This window comes from Tachyglossus aculeatus, chromosome 8 (assembly GCF_015852505.1).
Source record: "Tachyglossus aculeatus isolate mTacAcu1 chromosome 8, mTacAcu1.pri, whole genome shotgun sequence".
Lineage (NCBI taxonomy): Eukaryota > Metazoa > Chordata > Mammalia > Monotremata > Tachyglossidae > Tachyglossus > Tachyglossus aculeatus.
The window spans coordinates 28,254,679-28,280,147 of record NC_052073.1 but is presented as its reverse complement, the minus strand read 5'-3'; the positions used below and the strand labels follow the sequence as shown (position 1 = coordinate 28,280,147).

The 25,469-nt window shown below is 47.9% G+C and overlaps 1 protein-coding gene across 1 annotated transcript in view; it reads left to right on the top strand.

Annotated features, from left to right (window-relative positions):
* Nucleotides 1-2,359: 2,359 nt before the first annotated feature.
* FAM83D (family with sequence similarity 83 member D) overlaps nt 2,360-25,469 on the top strand; it is a 35,595-nt gene continuing 12,485 nt past the window's right edge. Inside the window, exon 1 of the mRNA XM_038750040.1 lies at nt 2,360-2,809. Within this exon, the coding sequence (XP_038605968.1) occupies nt 2,360-2,809 (450 nt within the window). The remainder of the gene's footprint in view (nt 2,810-25,469) is intronic.

The following is a 25,469-nucleotide window of genomic DNA, read 5'->3' as shown; positions in this document are numbered from 1 at the left end:
TCAATCAATCGTACTTATTGAGCGCTTACTGTGTGCAGAACACTGTACTCAGCGCTTGGGAAGTACAAGTTGGCAATATATAGAGACAGTCCCTAGCCAGCAGAGGGGGCGTGTCCTCGGGACAGGGCGGAGGGGGGCGTGGTCTCGGTGAGGGGAGTGTGGGGCTCCGGCCAATGGGCGGAGGGGGCGTGGCCCCGGGGCACGGTGCAGGCCAGTGGGCGTAGGGGGCGTGGTCTCTCTGGGGGAGGGGGTCGGGCTCCGGCCAATCAATCAATCAATCAATCGTAGTTACTGAGCGTTTACTGTGTGCAGAACACCGTACTCAGCGCTTGGGAAATACAAGTTGGGAACATATAGAGACAGTCCCTAGCCAACAGAGGGGGCGTGTCCTCGGGACAGGGCGGAGGGGGCGTGGTCTAGGTGAGGGGAGTGTGGGGCTCCGGCCAATGGGCGGAGGGGGGCGTGGTCTCGGTGAGGGGAATGTGGGGTTCCGGCCAATGGGCGGAGGGGGCGTGGCCCCGGGGCACGGTGCAGGCCAGTGGGCGTAGGGGGCGTGGTCTCTCTGGGGGAGGGGGTCGGGCTCCGGCCAATGAATCAATCAATCAATCGTAGTTACTGAGCGTTTACTGTGTGCAGAACACTGTACTCGGCGCTTGGGAAATACAAGTTGGCAATATATAGAGACAGTCCCTAGCCAACAGAGGGGGCGTGTCTCGGGACAAGGCGGAGGGGGCGTGGTCTCTCTGGGAGAGGGGGTCGGGCTCCGGCCAATCAATCAATCAATCAATCAATCAATCAATCAATCGTCCTTATTGAGCGCTTACTGTGTGCCGAACAGTGTACTCAGCGCTTGGGAAGTACGAGTTGGCAACATATAGAGACAGTCCCTACGCAACAGAGGGGGCGTGTCCTCGGGACAAGGGGGGAAGGGGGCGTGGTCTCGTTGAGGGGAGTGTGGGGCTCCGGCCAATGGGCGGAGGAGGCGTGGTCTCGGTGAGGGGCGTGTCGGTCACCGGCCAATGGGCGTCGGGGGGCGTGTCCTCGGGACACGGTGCAGGCCAGTGGGCGTAGGGGGCGTGGTCTCTCGGGGGGAGGGGGTCGGGCTCCGGCCAATCAATCAATCAATCAATCAATCGTAGTTACTGAGCGTTTACTGTGTGCAGAACACTGTACTCGGCGCTTGGGAAATACAAGTTGGCAATATATAGAGACAGTCCCTAGCCAACAGAGGGGGCGTGTCCTCGGGACAGGGAGGAGGGGGCGTGGTCTCGGTGAGGGGCCTGTCGGGCTCCGGCCAATGGGCGTCGGTGGGCGTGTCCTCGGGGCACGCTGCAGGCCAGTGGGCGAGGGGGCGTGGTCTCCGTGGGGGAGGGGGTCGGGCTCCGGCCAATCAATCAATCAATCAATCAATCGTACTTATTGAGCGCTTACTGTGTGCAGAACACCGTACTAAACGCTTGGGAAATACGAGTTGGCAATATATAGAGACAGTCCCTACCCAACAGAGGGGGCGTGTCCTCGGGACAGGGCGGAGGGGCGTGGTCTCGGTGAGGGGCGTGTCGGGCACCGGCCAATGGGCAGCGGGGGGCGTGGCCCCGGGACACGGTGCAGGTCAATGGGCGTAGGGGGCGTGGTCTCTCTGGGGGAGGGGGTCGGGCTCCGGCCAATCAATCCATCAATCAATCAATCAATCAATCGTACTTATTGAGGGTTTACTGTGTGCAGAACACTGTACTAAGCGCTTGGGAAGTACAAGTTGGCAACATATCGAGACAGTCCCTACCGAACAGAGGGGGCGTGTCCTCGGGACAGGGCGGAGGGGGCGTGGTCTCGATGAGGGGAGTGTCGGTTACCGGCCAATGGGCGGCGGGGGGCGTGGTCTCGCTGAGGGGAGGTGGGGCTCCGGCCAATGGGCGGAGGGGGCGTGGCCCCGGGGCACGGTGCAGGCCAGTGGGCGTAGGGGGCGTGGTCTCTCTGGGTGGGGGTCGGGCTCCGGCCAATCAATCAATCAATCAATCAATCAATCGTCCTTATTAAGCGCTTACTGTGTGCCGAACAGTGTACTAAGCGCTTGGGAAGTACAAGTTGGGAACATGCCGAGACGGTCCCTACCCAACAGAGGGGGCGTGGTCTCGGTGAGGGGCGCGTCGGGCTGCGACCAATGGGCGTCGGGGGGCGTGGTCTCGGTGAGGGGAGTGTGCGGCTCCGGCCAATGGGCGCCGGGGGGCGTGTCCTCGGGGCCGGGCGCCGGCCAATGGCGGCGCGGCGGCGGACCGTTGGGATTTAAACGCGGTATAAAAGCGGCCCCGCCGGGCCGTCCGCGTGCGGTGGGGGTCGGGCGGCGGCCGGGTCCGGTGGGATGTCGGCGGCCCCGGAGGAGGCCGAGTGGGCGGGGGGGAGCAGCCCTGCGGGGGAGCCGTGCGGCGAGGCCCGGCGGCTGGCCGTGGAGGAGCTGCTGGCCCACGGCCGCCACGCCTTCGTGGCCTTCCTGCGGCGGGAGCGGCTGCCGCGCTTCCTCTCGGAGCGGGACGTCCGGCACCTGCTGCGCGCCGCGCGGGCCCCGGGGGACCCCGCGGACGACGACCCCGCCGACGACGACCCCGCCGCCATCCCCGCCGCCCCGGCCAGCGGGTCGGGCTCCGGCACCTACTTCCCCGAGGCGTGGGAGGAGGAGCCGCCGGCGCTGGAGCTGGGCTGGCCGGCCTTCGGTCGGGGGGCCTACCGCGGGCCCACGCGCCTGCAGGCTCACTTCCACCACGGACACGGCTGCAAGCGGGCCCTGCAAGCGCAGATCCGCTCCGCCACGCAGGTCAGGCGCGCGCCGGCCCCCGCCCCAGACCCCGCAATCAATCAATCAATCAATCAATCGTATTTATTGAGCGCTTACTATGTGCAGAGCGCTGTACTAAGCGCTTGGGAAGTCCAAATTGGCATCACATAGAGACGGTCCCTACCCAACAGTGGGCTCGCGGTCTAAAAGGGGGAGACAGAGCACAGAACCGAACATACCAACAAAATAAAATAAGTGTACCGCAGTGTACCGCACCGCGCAGTGTACCGCACCGCGCGGCGTGTACCGCGCCCCGCCCCCGCCGCCGCTCCACGCCCTCCGATCGAGGAATAATAATAATAATGATGATGATGATGATGATGATGATGGTAATCCGCGGCTCCCCACTCTCCCACTCCGATCGAGGAAGAATAATGATAATAATAATAATCCGCGCCTTCCCCCTCTCCCACTCCCTTCGATCGAGGAATAATAGTGATGATAATAGTAATAATAATAATCCGCGGCTCCCCACTCTCCCACTCGGATCGAGGAATAATAATAATGATGATGATAATAATAATCCGCGGCTCCCCACTCTCCCACTCCCTCCGATCGAGGAATAATAGTGGTGATGATATTGATAATAATAGTAATAGTAATAATCCGCGGCTCCCCACTCTCCCACTCCCTTCGATCGAGGAATAATAGTGATGATAATAGTAATAATAATCCGCGGCTCCCCACTCTCCCACTCCGATCGAGGAATAATAATAATGATGATAATAATAGTAATAATCCGCGGCTCCCCACTCTCCCACTCCCTCCGATCGAGGAATAATAGTGATGATGATATTGATAATAATAGTAATAGTAATAATCCGCGGCTCCCCACTCTCCCACTCCCTTCGATCGAGGAATAATAGTGATGATAATAGTAATAATAATAATCCGCGGCTCCCCACTCTCCCACTCGGATCGAGGAATAATAATAATGATGATAATAATAATAATCCGCGGCTCCCCACTCTCCCACTCCCTCCGATCGAGGAATAATAGTGATGATGATATTGATAATAATAGTAATAGTAATAATCCGCGGCTCCCCACTCTCCCACTCCCTTCGATCGAGGAATAATAGTGATGATAATAGTAATAATAATCCGCGGCTCCCCACTCTCCCACTCCGATCGAGGAATAATAATAATGATGATGATAATAATAATAATCCGCGGCTCCCCACTCTCCCACTCCCTCCGATCGAGGAATAATAGTGATGATGATATTGATAATAATAGTAATAATCCGCGGCTCCCCACTCTCCCACTCCCTTCGATCGAGGAACAATAGTGATGATAATAATAGTAATAATCCGCGGCGCCCCCACTCTCCCACTCCGATCGAGGAATAATGATGATGATGATAATCATGGTAATAATCCGCGGCCCCCCACTCTCCCACTCCCTTCGATCGAGGAATAATAATGATGATGATAACAATAATAATAATAATCCGCGGCTCCCCACTCTCCCACTCCCTCCGATCGAGGAATAATAATGATGATGATATTGATGATAATAATAATAATAGTAATAATCCGCGGCTCCCCACTCTCCCACTCCCTTCGATCGAGGAATAATAGTGATGATAATAGTAATAATAATAATAATCCGCGGCTCCCCACTCTCCCACTCCGATCGAGGAATAATAATAATGATGATAATAATAATAATCCGCGGCTCCCCACTCTCCCACTCCCTCCGATCGAGGAATAATAATGATGATGATAATAATAGTAATAATCCGCGGCTCCCCACTCTCCCACTCCCTTCGATCGAGGAATAATAGTGATGATGATAATAATAATAATAATCCGCGGCCCCCCACTCTCCCACTCCCTTCGATCGAGGAATAATAATGATGATGATAATAGTAATAATCCTCGGCTCCCCACTCCAATCGAGGAATAATAATGATGATGATGATAATAATAATAGTGATAATCCGCGGCTCCCCACTCCCTCCGATCGAGGAATAATCATGATGATGATGATGATGATGATAATCCGCGGCTCCCCACTCCCTCCGATCGAGGCATAATAATGATGATGATAATAATAGTGATAATCCGCGGCTCCCCACTCCCTCCGATCGAGGCATAATAATGATGATGATGATAATGATAGTGATAATCCGCGGCTCCCCACTCCCTCCGATCGAGGAATAATCATGATGATGATGATGATAATAATAATAGTGATAATCCGCGGCTCCCCACTCCCTCCGATCGAGGAATAATCATGATGATGCTGATGATAATAGTGATAATCCGCGGCTCCCCACTCCCTCCGATCGAGGAATAATCATGATGATAATAATAATAATAATAATAATCCGCGCCGCTCCCCACTCCTTCCGATCGAGGAATAATTACAGTAGACGATGATGATGATCATCCTGTACTTCCCAAGCGCTTAGTCCAGCGCTCTGCACACAGTAAGCGCTCAATAAATACCATTGAATGATGGCATCTGCAGAGCTCTGGACTGAACGCTTGGAAAGGACCAGCCGGCACTGGATAGACACCGTCATTCATTCATTCATTCACTCATCCATTCAGTCGTATCGATTGAGCGCCCACTGTGTGCAGAGCGCTGGACTGGGCGCCTGGAAAGGACCAGCCGGCACCAGATGGAGACCGTTCATTCATCCATTCAATGGTACTTACTGAGCGCTCACTTGAGCGCCTGGAAAGGACCAGCCGGCACCAGATAGAGACCATCATTCATCCATTCAATCGTATTTACTGAGCGCTCACTGTGTGCGGAGTGCTGGACTGGGCGCCTGGAAAGGACCAGCCAGCGCCAGATAGAGAGACCATTCATTCATTCATATCGATTGAGAGCTCAATATGTGCCGAGCCCTGGACTCAGCGCTTGGAAAGGACCAGTCGGCACCAGAGACCATCATTCATCCATTCAATCGTATTTACTGAGCGCTCACTGTGTGCCGAGCGCTGGACTGAGCGCCTGGAAAGAACCAGCCGGCACCAGATGATAGAGACCGTTCATTCATTCAGTCGAATCAATTGAGCTATCATTTTGTGCGGAGCACTGGACTGAGCGCTTGGAAGGGACCAGCCGGCACCAGATAGAGACCATCATTCATCCATTCAGTCATACTTACTGAGCGCTCACTGTGTGCAGAGTGCTGGACTCAACGCTTGGAAAGGACCAGCCAGCACCAGATAGAGACCATCATTCATTCATTCACTCATTCATTCAGTCACATCGGTTGAGTGCTCACTGTGCGGAGCACTGGACTGAGCACCTGGAAAGGACCAGCTGGCACCAGATGATAGAGACTGTTCATTCATTCATTCAGTCGTATCAATTACGCTCTCACTTTGTGCGGAGCACTGGACTCAGCACTTGGAAACGACCAGCCGGCACCAGATAGAGACTGTCATTCATCCATTCACTCATTCATTCAATCATATCGATTGAGCGCTCACTGTGTGTGGAGCACTGGACTCAGCGCTTGGAAAGGAACAGCTGGCACCAGATAGAGACTGTCATTCATCCATTCATTCATTCATTCAATCGTATTGATTGAGCGCTCACTGTGTGCCGAGCGCTGGACTGAGCGCCTGGAAAGAACCAGCCGGCACCAGATGATAGAGACCGTTCATTCATTCATTCAGTCGTATCAATTGAGCTCTCACTTTGTGCGGAGCACTGGACTGAGCGCTTGGAAAGGACCAGACAGAGACCATCATTCATCCATTTAATCATTCATTCAATTGCATCGGTTGAGTGCTCACTGTGTGCGGAGCACTGGGCTGAGCATCTGGAAAGGACCAGACAGCACCAGATGATAGATTCTGTTCATTCATTCATTCGGTCATATCAATTGAGCTCTCACTTTGTGCAGAGCACTGGACTGAGCGCTTGGAAAGGACCAGCTGGCACCAGATAGAGACTGTCATTCATCCATTCACTCATTCATTCAATTGTATCGGTTGAGCGCTCACTGTGTGCAGAGCACTGGACTCAGCGCTTGGAAAGGACCAACCAGCACCAGATAGAGACCTTCATTCATTCACTCACTCATTCATTCAATCGTATTGGTTGAGTGCTCACTGTGTGCGGAGCACTGGACTGAGTGCCCGGAAAGGACCAGCCGGCACCAGATGATAGAGACTGTTCATTCATTCATTCAGTCATATCAATTGCGCTCTCACTTTGTGCGGAGCACTGGACTCAGCACTTGGAAACGACCAGCCGGCACCAGATAGAGACTGTCATTCATCCATTCACTCATTCATTCAATCATATCGATTGAGCGCTCACTGTGTGCGGAGCACTGGACTGAGCTCCTGGAAAGGACCAGCTGGCACCAGATAGAGACCGTCATTCATCCATTCATTCATTCATTCAATCGTATCGATTGAACGCTAACTGTGTGCGGAGCACTGGACTGAGCGCTTGGAAAGGACCAGCCGGCACCAGATAGAGACTGTCATTCATCCATTCACTCATTCATTCAATCGCATCGGTTGAGTGCTCACTGTGTGCGGAGCACTGGACTCAGCGCCTGGAAAGGACCAGCCGGCACCAGATGATAGAGACTGTTCATTCATTCATTCATTCAGTCGTATCAATTGAGCTCTCACTTTGTGCAGAGCACTGGACTGAGCTCTTGGAAAGGACCAGACGGCACCAGATAGAGACTGTCATTCATCCATTCACTCATTCTTTCAATCGTATCAATTGAGCGCTCACTGTGTGCAGAGTACTGGACTCAGCGCTTGGAAAGGACCAGCCGGCACCAGAGACCTTCATTCATTCATTCACTCATTCATTCAATTGTATCGGTTGAGTGCTCACTGTGTGCGGAGCACTGGACTGAGCTCCTGGAAAGGACCAGATGGCACCAGATGATAGAGACTGTTCATTCATTCAGTCATTCAGTCATATCAATTGAGCTCTCACTTTGTGCGGAGCACTGGACTGAGCGCTTGGAAAGGACCAGCCAGCACCAGATAGAGACTGTCATTCATCCATTCACTCATTCATTCAGTCGTATCAATTGAGCGCTCACTGTGTGCGGAGCACTGGACTCAGCGCTTGGAAAGGAACAGCTGGCACCAGCTAGAGACTGTCATTCATCCATTCATTCATTCATTCAATCGTATTGATTGAGCGCTCACTGTGTGCGGAGCACTGGACTGAGCACTTGGAAAGGACCAGTCGGCACCAGGTGATAGAGACCGTTCATTCATTCATTCAGTCGTATCAATTGAGCACTCACTTTGTGCGGAGCACTGTACTCAGCGCTTGGAAAGGACCAGCCGGCACCAGATAGAGACCGTTCAATCATTGTCGTATCAATTGAGCGCTCACTGTGTGCGGAGCACTGGACTCAGCGCTTGGAAAGGAACAGCTGGCACCAGATAGAGACCGTTCATTCATCCATTCATTCATTCCTTCATTCAATTGTATTGATTGAGCGCTCTCTGTGTGCGGAGCACTGGACTGAGCGCCTGGAAAGAACCGGCTGGCACCAGATACTTTCATTCATTCATTCAGTCATGTTTATTGAGCGCTCACTGTGTGCGGAGCATTCTCCCCCTTCTAGCCTGTGAGCCCACTGTTGGGTAGGGACCGTCTCTATATGTTGCCAACTTGGACTTCCCAAGCGCTTAGTACAGTGCTGTGCACACAGTAAGCGCTCAATAAATGCGATTGAATGAATGAATGAATTGGACTCAGTGCTTGGAAAGGGACAGCTAGCACCATTCATTCATTCAATCATATTTATTGGGTGCTCACTGTATGCACATCATCATCAATCGTATTTATTGAGCGCTTACTGTGTGCAGAGCACTGTACTAAGCGCTTGGGAAGTACAAGTTGGCAACATATATGTTGGCAACATGCAGAGCACCGGACCAAGTGCTTGGAAAGTACAGTTCGGCCATAGATAGAGACCATTCCTGTCCAACAACGGGCTCACAGTCCAGAAGCGGGGAGACAAACCACAAGACAAGTAAACAGGCATCAGCAGAAATAAATCGAATTATGGATCTACGCCCGTCATCATTAGTGGAAAGAGCCTGGGTTTGGGAGTTAGAGGTCGTGGGTTCTAATCCCCGCACTGCCGCTTGTCTGCTGGGTGACTTTGGGCAAGTCGCTTCACTTCTCTGGGCCTCAGGGACCTCAGACGTGAAACGGGGATTAAGACTGTGACTATGTTGCCAACTTGTACTTCCCAAGCGCTTAGTACGGTGCTCTGCACACAGTAAGCGCTCAATAAATACGATTGATGATGATGATGATGTGAGCCCCATGTGGGCAGGGACTGCATCCAACCCGATTTGCTTGTATTCACCCCAGTGCTTAGTGCGGTGCCTGGCACACAGCAAGTGCTTAACAAATACCACTATCATTATGATGGTTATCATTACTCATTGTGGAGAGGAATATGTCTATTTGTTGTTTTATTGTACCCTCCCAAGCGCTTAGTACGGTGTTTTGCGCACCATTAATATGATTTAAAGAATGAATCATTAGGAAGGGGGGGGCGAGTATAAGTCTTTCTCCTGAGGTCACCCTGTGGGCAGATTTCAGGTTCTGAATTCACTTTTCGGTTTCGTCAGAGCGTGTCTGATCTGGTTGCATTGTGTCTGCACAGCGCTTGGCACATAGTAGCTGCTCATCGAATCCCGCGGTTGTTATTGTTCCTCTGAACTTTATTTCCCACCCTCCGCTCCCCAAATCGTAGACCCTGCTTGATATTCTTGGGGTTTCTCCTGCCGGCGATTTGCACTGATAGACTTTCTACTGTACTAGACGTTTCTTGACAGACTCTGTCAGTCCAGCTGGGTGAGGGTCAGGGAACTTTTGGAGTTGCCCAAGTCCTGTACTGTCCCGGTATTGGACGTCATCCAGCTTTTTTTATGCAAACATTCCTTATCCCTCCTTTTCCTTAGCATAGAGAGCAAGGAAATGTTTATTTTAGTGGGACTTGTTAAGCGCTTACTATGTGCCGGGAGCTGTTCTTAGTGCTGGGGTAGATACAAGGTTGGACACAGTCCATGACCCGCGTGGGACTCACGGTCTTAATCCCTGTTTTATAGATGAGGCAGTTGAGGCGCAAAGGAGTGACTCGCCCAAGACCACACAACAGGCGAGGGGTGGAGGCGGGATTAGAACCCAGCTCTTCCGACTCCCAGGCTACATTGCTATAAGCAGTACGGTGGAGAAACTTTAAATAATCAGCCAGATCGGGACCCTGGGAAAGGGCGCTTGGAAGAGGAGGCTAAAGAAATTGTCCATAATCTGGAAAAAAGACTAATAAGTGGGAGACAGAAAGGTGTGAAGTGGCCAGCAGCGAGTGGTAAACTAGTTAATCATATTTGAGTGCTTACTGTGTGCAAAACACTGGACTAAGCACTTGAAACAGTACAACAATATTAACAGACACGTTCCCTGCCCAAAACGGTTTTAGAGTCTTAATTTAGAGTTAATCTTAGAGTTGATGTGAAGGTGTTGCCTGAGGAGAAGTGGTAAAAGACGGAAACAAAGGGTTGCCTTTTATCCGGATATCAAGTGGGTTTGGGCTGAGTATTGGGGATTTTCACCACATAGAAAATAATAAGCTACGTTTTCAGAATCAAACATGGGGAATTAAATTTTGCTTTGGGGATTGCCCCTTAATGGAGAGAGTCAAAATGGAGTGCGTTAGGCGGCTCCAAAATGTGAAATGGTGAAGAGAGCAATGGGGGATTGGAAAAGAATCCCGGAAAAATAAGGAAAACCTTGTTTTCAAAGAGTCTTTAATCTAGTTTTTCCTCGTTTAAAGTGTTTTCAGTGGAGACCTCACAGTAATGTCAACTGTGAGAGTAATATCTGTTGAGTTGCCTGTCTGATGTGGGGTACCTGAAGTACAAAATAAAAAAGTGACTGTTCCCTGCCCACAAAGAGCTTACACGCTAATGGGGAAGACAAACCAAACAATATTTACAAACAGAGCAGTCAAATAATTAAACATATAACGAATGCCGGGGTTGGGTACGAATAAGTCGGTAAGTGTTGGATTTGGCTGATGGGTTTATGTGGCTTAGGGTGTTGGGAAATTCATACAGAAAATCTTGGATGGAAGTGGAATTTTATTGGCTTTGATTGTGGGGAGAGCTATCATCTGTTGGATTTGGGGAGCTCTGAACAAGGGGAATAGTGTGAGCGAGGGGGCGGAGGAGGGAGAGACGAGAGCGAGGTGTAGCCAGAAGGTTGGCGTCTCATGGAAAAACTTCTCTTCCCTCTAGAGAACATTCATCTCTTTCAATTATTCACTGGGATTTGAACAGAGTATTTATGGATGGAGCCCCACTATGTGTGGTGTGGTAGGGAATGTGTCTCCCAAGCGCTTAATACAGTGCTCTGCACGCAGTAAGCACTCAGTAAATAAATACTGATAACTAGATGTGAATGAGACCAGTCTAGTTCTGTATTACCCGGGGGAACACAGATCTCCGCATGCTCATCTCGCCATCCTCAACCTCTTAATAATAATAATAATTGTGGGTTTTATTGAGCACATATTATGAGCCACGCACTGTACTAAGCACTGGGGTGGATACAAGCAAATCGGGTTGCCAAGTATCTCATAAAACCAGTTTTCCAAGTCTTTTATGTAATTATAATGGTATTTGTTAAGCACCCACTACCTGCCGTCCTGCCGTGACGCTTGTTTTCAAAAGGCATCCTGGCTAGAACCCGATTAGAGAAATAGGGAACGTTCTGCTGACGTGAGCCCTTCCATGCTCAGTGTGCGGCATTGTCAATCAATGGCATTTATTGATCGCATACTATGTGCAGAGCAGGTTCCCTCCTCTCAGTGAGCTGAAGGAACTGCATGTGTCAGGTGGTGAAATGGCTAAGAACTGCAGCTAGAGAGTTTCTGACCGTGAGGTTCCACAAGCGCTTAGTACAGTGCTCTGCACACAGTAAGCGCTCAATAAATACGATTGAATAAATGAATAAGATTGCGACTGTAGACTGTAAGTTCACTGTGGGCAGGAGGTGTGTCTACCGACTGTTTTATGGTACCCTCCCAGACACTTAGTATGGTGTTCTGCACTCTGTATGCACCAGTAATCGCAATTGATTGATTGTAAGCTCCTTGCGGGCAGGGAACGGGTCTACCAACTCTGTTGTACTGTACTCTCGCAAGGCCTTAGTACGGTGCTCTGCGCACAGAACTCACTCAATAAATACCATTGACTGACTGATGGCTACACTCGCGTTTTAGGAGAAGTTGCCGTATATGTTAAGCGGTGAGGTCGTCGATCCGTCAGTGGTATTCATTCATTCAATCGTATTTATTGAGCGCTTCCCGTGTGCTGTCCCAAATCCTTGGGAGAGTATGTTTCAATAGAGTTGATAGACGCGGTCTATCAGGAGCTGACAGTCTGGAGGGGGAGCCAAATATTTAATTATGGCTCTGCATAAATGCTGTGGGACTGAAGGTGGGGTGAATATCAACTGTTTAAAGGGTATGGATGTGAGAATAGTGCTTGACACTCAGTAGGCGCTTAATAGATACCATCATTGTTCTTAAGGGCTAGGCAACACAGAACGGGGAGGGAGTAGGGGGAATGGGGGAAGGCCTTGTGGAGGAGATGTGACTTTAACAAGGCTTTGAAGGTGGGGAGAGTGGTGGCCTGGGGTATATGAAGGAAGGAGGGGACTCCAGGCCAGAGGAAGGTTACAGGCAAGGGGGTCGTTGGCGAGACGGACGAGGTGGAGCCACGGTGCCCGGGTTGGCGTTGGAGGAGCGATGCGGGTCGGTTGGGTGGTACTGGGAAATCAGCGAGGTAAGATAGGAGGGGATGAACTGATCGAGTGCTTTAAAGTTTCTGTTTGTTGCAGAGGTAGGTGGGCATGGGCGGTGGAGGTTTTTGAGGAGTGAGGAGACGTGAAATGAACGGCTTATTAGAAAAATGACCCGAGCAGAAGAGCGAAGCACGGTCTGGAGAGAGACAGGAGGCTTGTGCGGTAGTCAAGACGGGATAAGATAAGTGTTTGGAGCAGTGTAAGAGCAGCCTGGGTGGAGAGGAAAGGGAGGGTTTTAGCGGCATGGGGAAGGTAGAACCGACACGATTTGGTGCCCGATTGAAAGCGGGTTGAATGAGAGAGACGAGTCGAGGATAATGCCAAAGTTTTGGGGTGGTGAGACAGGGAAGATAGTGGTGTTGTCTAGAGTGATGGGAAAGGCAGGGGGAGGGCGATATTCATGTGGGAAGATGAAGAGTTCTGTTTTGAATGTGTTGCTTCTGAGGTGTCTGTGTGACTCTTAAGTAGAGTGTCTTGAAGGCAGGAGGAGATGCGAGACCGCAGAGGAGAGAGGCCAGGGCTGGAGAGGTAGATTTGGGAATAATCTACGTGTAGATGGGAGTTGTAGCTATCTAACACGTTGTCCAGTGGAGCGGGTGGAGCTGGAGACTAGAAGGGGCTCCCACAGTCAGAGGGTGGGAGGCAGAGGAGGAGAGGTAGGTATGAGATTTCTGACACAGGTTGTGTCCCACAGGGGACTCAGGATCAAAGAGATGAGAGCAGCTCTCTTATCCCCATTCTACAGATGAGTAAACTGAGGCACAGAGCAATTAAGTGACTTCCTGTAGGTCCCACGGCAAGGCAGCCGGCCGAGCTAGGATTAAAACCCGAGTTTTCTAATCCCCGGCATCACGCTCTTTCCATTAGCTCATGCTACCGGCTCGGTATTATTAAATTACCCTGGCGAAATTCCAGTCTCCAGGTACTGGAAAGTTCAAATCGTTTAGTTGTCGGTGGTTTACAGTTTTTTGTAAACACTTGTCTGTCCATAGAGAATTGCTATGCTCTAACCTTCCCGATGGAACGGCCAGGCCACTCAAACCATTCTTAAATCATAGGTCTCTAGGTTTCAGAGTTTACCTCTCTTATTCAGAGGTTAGAGCGCTCATTACGGTTCAGTAGGCCCTGGTGCGTCAGGGGAAAATAAATGACTTTGTCCGTCAGCCGTTTCATTCCGTGAGATGCAGCATGGCCTCGTGGAAAGAGCTTGGGCCTGGGTGTCAGAGGACCTGTATTCTAATTCCGGCCCTGCCAAATGCTTGCTGAGTGTCCTTGGCCAAGTCACTTAACCTCTCTTTGCCTGCTCTCCTTTGTGAGCCCTAAGCGGGACAGGGGCTGTGTCTATCCCGTAATTCACTTGTATCTACCCCATTGCTTAGAACAAGTGTTTGACACATAGCAAGCAGTTAACAAGTACCATTAAAAAAATAAACATTTGGGGGCTTGAGTTGTTGGGGGACAGTCTTTCCAGTGACAGGTGAATTGGCCTGGCATCGTACAATATTCCAAGACGGAGGCCGTGAGTGATTTATTGGCTCCCATGGTGTTTCAAAAAGAGCTTATGATTTTTGGAGGCAAACTCGCCATGAACAAGATCTAACCTGCCACTTCTGGGGAAAATCCAAAGCCTGGGTGGGAGAAGGGCAGGATTATGGATCTCTGCTCCAAAAATGTACAGAGGTCTTTTCTCTATGAGGACAGCTTGAGGTTTCCAAATTACCTGGGGGTATCTGATTCTTTTTATTTTTATTTTTTTTAAGAAGTGAAATTTTTTCTGGGTTTCCCGCATCGACTTATCCAGCTGGTTCTCCACACAGCCCAGGCTCGGTCTTTGCCTGGATGTCAGGCTGATGTTATTGGAAAGCCCCTGTTGTTCAGGATCTTGTTTGACATGAATAGGGCATGATAAATATTAAATGACTATGACAGGATCTTTTTCTTTAACTTGACTTTTAAGCTTTCTGTGGCTGGTTCAGTATTCACAAAGTGCAGGGGTTTTCTGAGCCCTGGGAACTGAGGTTTTTTTTTTTCCCCCCTTTCAAACTTCTCACTGAGTGTTTGATTTTTAGTTTACTAAATGGCCCCTTTTCTATTTCAAATCCAGAGGAAGATATCTGTTCAATCAATTGATGATATTTGTTGTTTACTCCGTGCAGGATACTGTGCTAATCACTTGGGAGAGCTCAACAGAGTTAGAACACAGGATCCCTCCTCTCAAGGAGCTAACAGTCCAGTGGTGGAAGTTTCCAGGACTTCCCATATCTGTTGTCAATTAATCAATGGTATTTATTGTGTGCCTGCTGTGTGCAGAGCACCATACTAAGTGCTTGGGAGAGTACAATAAAGCAGAGTTGATAGACACGTTCCCTGCCCACAAGGAAGTTGCAGTCTAGACTCTGTTCCCAGTAGGATTAACCCAGGGGAAGTTTTTCCCTCCCAAAATGATCTCCCTTAGCTTCACTCACGTCAGCAGTGGGAGGTAGAAAATGTGACAAGGTTGTGGGCGTACACTATAATTAACCCTCCCCCAAGCGCTTAGTACAGTGCTTTGCACAGTAAACACTCAATAAATGCAATTGAATGAATGAATGAAACCTGCTGGTAGATCTTCTGCCTTATTGACAGAACTCTTCATTTTTTACAATGGCACTTTTTAGCTATTTTCACCTCTCAGCCTACCTCTGTTCAAGAAAATTGGGAATCTCTGATCAGATGGTTATCCACTCTTATTTTTTCCATGGTATTGAGCGTGTACTGTGTGCTAGACACTGTATTAAGCATCGGGGAAGATACAAGTTAAACAGGTTGGACACAGTCCATGTCTCACAGCCTTAATCCCCATTTTACACATGAGGTAACCGAGGGCCAGGGAAATGGACTCACCCAAGGTCACGTAGCAGACGAGTGGTGGAGTTGGGATTAAAACCCTGGTCCTCCGATTCCTAAGCCCTTTCTGTTTCCTCTAGGCCTCTGTTTCCCACTCCACTTTGGATGGGAGGCACTGTACTAAGTGCTAGGAAAAATACAAAATAACCAGGTTGGACACAGTCCCTGTCCCACATGGGGCTCACCTTTCATTCATTCATTCATTCAATCGTATTTATTGAGTGCTTACCGTGTGCAGAGTACTGTACTAAGTGCTTGGGAAGGACAAGTCGGCAACGTATAGAGCCGGTCCCTACCCATCAACAGGCTCACAGTCTAGAAGGAGGAGACAGACAACAAAGCAAAACATGTAGACAGGTGTCAAAATCGTCAGAACATGAGAGAGAACGGGTATTTAATCTGAAGGAGGGAAAACCCAGCAGAACTGCAAATACTGATGAGCGTCTTCATTAACAACTTATTAGTATTTGAATGTCTCATCTCCTACAGCCCAAGTATCAGAAGAGAGAGAGGGGAAAAAAACAAGCCTTCTTTTTTCTAAAGGGATTCTTGTAAGCCGCAGATAGGGAGAATTGCAGGACTGTGTTGTAATGTCTCAGAACCACAAACTCACCAAAGGTTCATCTCCTGCCTCCAGGATGGGTTTTAGAAACAAAGGAAACAATTCCAAAAATTAAATTTCCAGCTTCCCACCTATCCCCCATCCATGACACAACACACACACAGACACACACAAACTCTCTCTCTCCCTCCCCCCCACCCTGTGTTTTTAATGTAACAATATTTCAGTATATTACAGTCCGTGCCACCTGCTGGCTGCCCAATAAAAATAACAGACTGTCACAATCCTGATTTATGTAACATCAGCAACAAAACCTCACAATGTTTTTTTCCTCACTAAGGGACAAGCAGTTGAATCGGTCTAAATCTGCCTACTACAAAAAATGAAAAAAGACAGATCTGAATTCAAAAATTGTTTCAGTTCTATCTTCCTCATCTCCTTCTCTCTTTTGATTCTATAAATGGTGGCAGATTCCCAGGGTTTGCAGATCTGGAAAACTCAAAATAAGTAGTAGCTGTTTCTAGAAAAAAAGAGTCCAAGAGAAAATGCAGATTAAGAAGAACAAAATCTAAAAATCTGGTTAAGATTCTGCATTCTTAAAGGCATAATTCTTTAGGAACTTGCCAAGGTAAACAAGTCAATCTGTGCCCCAGTTTCCTCATCTGTAAAGTGGGAATGAAATACTTGTTCTCTTCCCCTTAGACTGTGAGCCCTATGTGGGATAGGGACTATGTCCGATCCACTTATATTATGGCTACCCCAGCACTTAGTATGGTGCCTGGCACAAAGTATGCATTTAAATACCATTATTTTTACTACAATTATTATTATGGCATTTTTATTTGTAGCTCTCATGACCTGGAACTTTCCAGGAGATTTCCGAAACTACTTTTGATGAACCAATTGTGCTTTTCATAGATTTTTTTTTCCCCCATCTACTCTCCCAATTTCCTTGGGGGAAGATCTAAGAGTTGCAGGTTATTTCAGCAGTAGGAAAGCAAGTTGAATTAGGCTAGAAACACTAGCTTTTTCAGGACATCAGCAGCAAAGATGTTTTCTTACTTGGATTGTGCAAGGACTGTTCCAAGTCTTTTTTTTTTCTGAACAATTACTTGAATTATTTTATCAACTCAGAACCATAGTGATGTGGGAGGAACAATTGTTTTAGATTCCCTTGCCCCCCAAATTACCTTAAAACTTTGACTACTTAGATCTAATGAAATTCCTTGAAGAGATTTGAGTAGTTTAGATCACATGTATCTCAAATCTCTTCAAGGAATTTCATATAGATACATGTGATCTATACTGTTTTGAGGAAATTTGAGGAGAGGGGAGATGTGTGAACCCCAAGTAGAGAAGCAGCGTGGCTCAGTGGAAAGACCACAGGCTTTGGAGTCAGAGGTCATGGGTTCAAATCCTGGCTCCGCCGCTTGTCAGCTGTGTGACTTAGGGCAAGTCACTTAACTTCTCTGTGCCTCAGTTACCTCATCTGTAAAATGGGGATTAAGACTGTGAGCCCCACGTGGGACAACCTGATCACCTTGTAACCTCTCCAGCGCTTAGAACAGTGCTTTGCACATAGTAAGCGCTTAATAAATGCCATCGTTAAAGTAGGACAGGGATTGTTTTCAATCTGATTTTCTTGCGTCCACCCCTAGCACTTAGTACCATTTAAAAAATGATATTTAAGTGCTTGCTATAATAATAATCATATTTATGGTATTTGTCAAGCACTTACTATGTGCCAGACCCTGTACTAAGTGATGGACTGGTTACAAGCAATTAGCTGGACATTGCTCCGGTTCTGCATAGGGCTCACAGTCTTAATCCCCATTTTACAGGTGAGGTAACTGAGGCACAGAGAAGTGAAGTGACCTGCCCAAGGCCATACAGCAGACAAGTAGCAGATCTTAGAACCCGTGACCTTCCGACTCCCGGGGGCGTGCTCTATCCACCAGGCCATGCTGCGTCCCTATGCCATGTGTCCTGGGATAAATTTGAGATATAATGTGGTTGGACATAGGCCCTGTCCCACAAAGGGCTCACGGTCTTAATCCTCATTTTAAAGATGAGGTAAATGAAGCACAGAGAAGTTAAATGACTTGCCCAAGATCACACAGCATGCACGTGGCAGAGCCGGCATTAGAACCCAGGTCCTAGGACTCCCAGGCTTGTGCTCTTTCCATTAGAGCACACTGCTTCGCATGCTTGGCACAAGGTAAGCACTTAATCAATACCACCAGTGTTATTTTTATAAGTTACAGTTCAGGAAGATGATCCAGGCAGCAACATGGAATAGGGACCGAAAGCGGGGATAAGTGGGGTAGTAAGATGAGGACGATGTAAGTTAATCAACACTCTTGTGCTCTCAAGAATCTATGGGGCCCAGAGAAATAGTTTGGGGTGTGAAGTTACAATAATTACACATTGTAGTCACGGAAACACGAGGCTGGAAGATCATTCGCAAGGCAAGATTGCAAATTGCATCAGTCAGATATTTCTTTTCTTTCTTCACCGCAGAGGGTAGTCATTAATAATAATGATAATAATAATTGTGGTATTTGTTAAACCGAGCACTGTACTAAGCCCTGAATCTTCCACAGTGTAAGCAGAGTAGATAGAGTCCCTGTCCCACGTGGGGCACAGCTTAAGGGGCTATCTTATCCTCATTTTTACCAGAATTAAAACTCAGGTCCTCTGACTCTCTGGTCTGTGGTCTTTCTCCTAGGGCATGATGCTTCTCACATCATCATCATCATCATCAATGGTGTTTACTTTGTGCAGAACACTGTACACCAAGTGCTTGGGAGGGTACAATACTCTAATACCCTAGGGAAATGTCCTGAGTTTGGGGTGCTTAATATTAACTGAGAGCTGCAGTTGCAGGTACAGTGAGTTCTGGCAGTACATGTGCCTACGTTATGCAGATGGCAAAATTAGTAGTAATAATAACTAATAATAATGATAATAACTGGGAGAGGCAGCGTGGCTTAGTGTCAAGAGCACGGGCTTAGGAGTCAGAGGTCGTGGGTTCTAATCCCAGCTCCGCCACTTTTCAGCTGTGTGGCTTTGGGCCACTTAACTTCTCTGGGCCTCAGTTACCTCATCTGTAAAATGGGGATAAAGACTGTGAGCCCCGTGTGGGACAACCTGATTACCTTGTATCAGGTACACAGTAAGCGCGTAACAAATACCAACATCATTATTATCATTAATAAGTAGTATTTATTAAGCCCACATAGGGGGCAGAGCAATGTACTAAGCACAGGGAAAACATATACAAGTGGGATTCACAATCTACTAATGAAGGTGGGGAGAGGACTTGAAACAGACACACTGGGTTCAGTGAAACTTTTTGTGTGGTCTTGTGAGCCCTGTAATGATAATAATGGTATTTGTTATAACCTTTCTATGCGCCAAGAACTGTACTAAGCGCTGGGTTAGTTTTGAGATAATTGGGTCAGACACAGTTCCTGTCCCACATGGGGCTCCCAGGGTATTTGAAGATGAGGAAACTGAGGCATAAAGAAGCTAAGGGACTTGGAGAAGCAGCGTGGCTCAGTGGAAAGAGCCCGGGCTTCGGAGCCAGCGGTCATGGGTTCAAATCCCGGCTCCACCACTTGTCAGCTGTGTGACTTCGGGCAAGTCACTTCACTTCTCTGGGCTTCAGTTACCTCATCTGTAAAATGGGGATGAAGACTGTGAGCCCCCCCCCATGGGACAACCTGATCACCTTGTAACCTCCCTAGCGCTTAGACCAGTGCTTTGCACTTGCGCTTAATAAATGCTATCATATATAAGGGACTTGTCCAAGGTCATGCAGCAGTACAGTGGCAGAGCGGCATTAGAACCCGGGTCCTCTGACTCACGGGTCTATGCTGTTACTATTAGACCACGCTGCTTCTTTATGGGAGACCATATCTTTATGGACGACTTGGGCTTCTGTCTCTGAATATTTTCTTACCTTTTAGGTCATGCCAACCTTAAATAAACCTGTTTGAATTCTTCTGCAGCCTTGCGAGAATTTGAGACTGAGGGAATGGCGCCTTCCAGGATTCTTGTAGCCCACACGCCAAAACCTCTTATTTAAGTATTACTGAACATTTGGAATGACTAGCAGTTGAAAAGAGAGGGCTGACCCCTAAATAAAGCCAAGCAGGTTATACCTGTAAGCAGAGTCTAATGATAATAATTATGTTATTAAGTACTTACTGTGTGCCAAGCACTGTTCCAACGACTGGGGTAGATACGAGGTAATCGGATTGGACACAGTCCCTGTCCCACATGGAGCTCGCAGTCTTAATCCCCATTTTACAAATGAGGTAACTGAAGCACAGAGAAATAAAGTGACTTGCCCAAGGTCATGTAGCAGACAAGTAATTAGAACCCATGTCCTCTGACTCCAAAGCCCATGCTCTTTCCCCTAAGAGGAGTCCCAGGTTTTAGTCCCAACGTTGCTACTGGCCTGCTCTGTGACCATGGGCAAGTCACTTGACCTCTTTGAGCCTCAGTTTCCTCATCTGTAAAATGGAGATAAAATAGATTGTGAACCCTGTGTGAAACTAGAATTGTGTCCGTTCTTACTCTCTTGTATCCCTTCCAACATTTAGCGCATAGTAAAATGGGTTTAGTAAATACCATAATGATAATAATAATTATTATTATCTACTGACCATCACCTCCTAGAGGGGGTAACAACAAAGCCAGGTTGAATTGGGATAACATCTGGGTTGAGGATAGCTTAATCTGCACTCCTTTCAGCCCAGTGGGCTAATTGAGATTATAACTGACTCCCTGGAAGGTTAGAAATCTGCCTTTGTTGGATGTGCCGTAGAACACCCATGAAAAAACAATAGTAAGTAGTAATAATGTTTGTGAAGAACTGACCGCAAAGCACTTAGTCTGCTTTGTGACTGTGGGCAAGTCACCCCACTTCTCTGTGCCTCAGATCCCTCACCTGTAAAATGGGGATTAAGACTGATCCCCACGTGGGGCAGGGACTGTTTCGAAGCGATTTGCTTGTATCCACCCCAGCGCTTAGTACAGTGCCTGGCACGTAGTAAACGTTTAACAAGTACCACAATTATCATTAGTAGTAAGTGCTGGGTGAGAATACATAGGTGGGAATTAGACATGGCCTCTGACCCTCAGGAGATCTGGAAACTGGCTCCTCTGGAGTATGCAATGGTTTCATGGGAATTGGGTTTTTTCTCCCTAGTTTGTTAAAGCACGTTTTCATCATGGCTAGGTCAGAACCTAGAATTTGGCCACCACTCCTGGCTTTGTTGGATGGGAGTCAGAGAGTGTGTATTCAAGGAGAAACTCCAAAGCACCTCCTTTTGGCTATCGTGAATGACCAAAACCAAATGAAGGATCCAAGGTGTCAATAGAAAAAAAAAAAAATAACACACTGGAGCTTCAATTCCAGCAGTCTATAATTTGGTCACTTTAATGGTAAAAAATAGTGGCAAAGGTAAGGGTAACATTTGTAATTTTTTTTTAACCTTTTAAAGCAGTGTGGCCTTGTGGAAAGAAACTGGGCAAAGGTAAGGGTAACATTTGTAATTTTTTTTAACCTTTTAAAGCAGCGTGGCCTTGTGGAAAGAAACTGGGACCTGGTGTCAGAGGACCTGGGTTCTAATCCCCGCTCTCCCACTTGTCTGCAGTGTGATACTGGACAAGTCACTTGACTTCTCCACGTCTCAGTTACCTCTTCTGTAAAATGAGGATTTAGACTGTGAGCCCATGTGGCACATTATGTCCAATCCGATTGTTTTGTATCTGCCCTTGCGCTCAGTACAGCACCTGGCATATAGTAAGCATTTAACAAATACCATTGAAAAGAAAAGAAAGAAAAAAAAACACTTCTTAATCCTCAATTTAATATCCAGTCACCCTGAAAATTATGCCAGAACAATTAGAGGAGAAAATTGGATGTGGGTTGACAATTTCTTTCTTTTGGGTCAAGGACTAACTAGTTCACTAATCCTCCACCCAGAATCCTGCACCCTTCCTGCAGAGGTTGTAACATCCTGTCCAAACGCTCAATCAACATTTCAGCAAGGCGACTAAATTGTAATTAGTGTAAGACGAATTAGGGAAACGTTATGAAAGAAGCAGCAGATAAAATGTGAGAAAAATAATGTGATTAAGGTCACAGTGTTTTTCCCCTTGAAGGTGATGTCTGGTTCTCCCACCCCTGTCGCCCAGCTGTAAGAGCAGCTGAAATCGTTTGGCAGGTATAGATTTAAAATACACAGTAGTCACATTGTTTAAAGTGGAAATATTAATAAAATTGGGTGTTTCAGTTCCACCAAAAAGTAGTAAAAGAAAAAAAAAACCTCCCATTTCTGATTATCCTTCGAATGAGGTTCACCTAGAAAAACCTGGCAGAGTTTAAGAAAATTAAAACTTGGTGCAGTGCTTAGTCAGCCGATGGAATTCAGTGCCACAGGATGTTGTCGGGGTCTGTACAGACAGCTGTTCTATTATTATTGCTATTACATCTTTGCGTATACACCATTGACTGGCAAAATTCCAAGCACGTCACAAACATCTGTGCTTTCCAGCTACAGAAGGTGGGGGTAGGAAACTGAGGCACTGAAGAGTGGAATGCTTGTCAAAGACTTCCTGGATCATGCTGATGCATAAAGCGCTAGGATTGTTTGTCCCTGGTTTGCGATAGCACTTGCTGTGCGTGACCTAGAATGACCCTGACCACTGAGTATACTGAATATGTAACAGTTCATACCATACTCTCCCAAGCGCTTGGTACAGTGTTCTGCACACAGTAAGTGTTCAATAAGTACGTCGATTGATTTGATAGTTAAATTGTGCCCTGTGATGGGGTTGTTCCTGTGACCAAGCAATGTCAGGAGCATTTATTGAGCGCTTCCTATGTGCAAAGCACTGTTGTAAGCGCTGGGGAGTTACAAGGTGATCAGGTTGTCCCCCGGGGGATCACAGTCTTAATCCCCATTTTACAGATGAGGTAACTGAGGCCCAGAGGAGTTAAGTGACTTGCCCAAAGTCACACAGCTGACAATTGGAGGAGCTGGGATTTGAACCCGTGACCTCGGACTCCAAAGCCCGTGCTCTTTCCATTGAGCCACGCTGCTTCTGTGTGCAAACCACTGTACTAAGCGCTTGCGAGAGTTCATTTCAGTAGAGTTGGTAGGCATGATCCCTGCTCTCAAAGAGTTTACAGATTAGCGCAGGAAACAGACCTGAAGATAAATTACAAATAGGGGAAGTGGCAGAGTTCTAAGCACTGGGGTAGATGCAAGATAATCAGGTTGGACACAGTCCCTGTCCCACATTGGACTCACAGTCTTTCATTCTGTTGTATTTATTGAGCACTTACTGTATGCAAAGCACTGTATTAAGTGCTTGGGAGAGTGCAATACAACAACAGACATATTCCTGTCCACAACGAGCTCACCGTCTTAATTCCCAGTTTGCAAATGGTGGGGGACTGAGGCACAGAGGCGTTAAATGACTTGCCCGAGGTCACACAGCAGACAGGTGGCGGAGATGAGATTAGAACCCAGGTCCTTCTAACTCCCAGTCCTGTGCTCTGTCCTCTAGGCTACACTGCTTCTCTTTATCCATGGCTCTGACTGCAGTGACAAGTTCCTCTGTAGTTGGGTAGATGCCCTTTCCTCATGCATCACGGAGCTTGATCTAGACCAATTCCCACTTGATCTGTCTCCCCTTCTAGACCGTAAACTTGCTGTGGACAGGGAATATGTCTACCAACTGTATTGTACTCTCCCAAGCGCCACTGCCGTTTTTAGGGATGGTAGTTCTTATTAATCTTATGCTCTTGTTCCTTTCTGCTGTTCCTTTATTGAAGGTCATAGAACAGTGCTGCACTTAGCTTACCCTCGGGAAGAATTGCTGATTGATTACCTCTAGCCTTTCATTATCATCAGCAGATTTATCGAATGCTCAATTTGTGACATACTAAGTGTTTGGGAACTTAGTATAAAGGTGAGGTCACTTGTCCTTAAACTTACACTCTAATGAAGGAGACAAGTGGACACAAATTGCCAAATACATAGCACGTAAAAGAGTAAGAGCATTAATGCCGATGACTTTAAAACCACAAGTAATTAGATAATTAACAAATAAACAGATCCACATGAGTGTGAAGTTTGCTGATGGGATGGAGTGACCAGGAAGGTGGGGTGGGCGGGATTAATAATAATTAATAATAACAATTGTGATGCTTGTTGAGCGCTTACTATGTGCAAGGCACTGTACTAAGCTTTGGGGTAGATACAAGCTAGTCAGGTTGGACACAGTCCCTGTCCCATGTGGAGCTCACATTCTTTAGCCCCATTTTACACATGAGGTAACTGAGGCACAGTAAAGTGCCTAAGGTAACAGAGCAAGCAGGTGGCAGAACCAGGATTAGAACCCAGGTCCTTCTGTCTCCCAGGCCTGTACTCTATCCACTAAACTGCACCTCTTCTTAGTCAAGAAGTGCCTCTTAGAGGTGATTTTTGGAGCGCTTTCAAGGTCAAGAGAGACCTGGTTTGGTGGACTTTAAGTGAATGGGAATTTCCAGCAGGTGTGAGCCTTTTTTTTTTTTTTTAATGGTATGTTGAGCTCTTACTATGGGTCAAACACTGTTCTAAGTGCTGGGGTGACCACAAGTTAATTAGGTTGGACACAGTCCCTGTCCCACGTGGGGCTCACAGTCAAAGTAGGAGTCCTATGTGGGACCCGATTACCTTGTATCTACCCCAACACTTAGTACAATGTTTGACATGTAGTAAGTGCTTACTGTGTGCCAGGCACTGTACTAAGCGTTGGGGTAGATGCAAGATAATCAGGTTGGAAACTGCTCTGACCCACCCCATGTAAGACTCCCAGCCATTTCACAGATGAGCTAACAGGTACAGTGAAGTGACTTGCCCAAGGTCACACAGCAGACAAGTGGCGGAGCCGGGATTAGAACCCAGGTCCTCTGACACAGAGGCCTGTGCTCTTTCCACCAGGCCTTGCTGCTTCTCATTATGGCAGTGCTCTGCATACCTTAGGCACTTAATAAATGCGATTGATTGATGGATGCTCACTTCCTCACTCCGGGAAGTGAGGGGCAGAGCCAGAAGGGTCAGGAGTAGACAAAGGAGGGGTCACCCTGGACTTTGATCAGGGCAGCTATCCCACCATGACATTGCCACTGATCACAACTTCCAGCTTTGATGCTTTCTGTTGGCTGGGCCCCTCATCACTGCTTACCTTCTTCTCCCCCTAGACCCAGCTCACCTCTCCTGCCCAAGCAAACCTGCCTTTACCCTGGCACTCAGCCCTGTTACCTCTAAGCCATCAAGCATCTCATCCC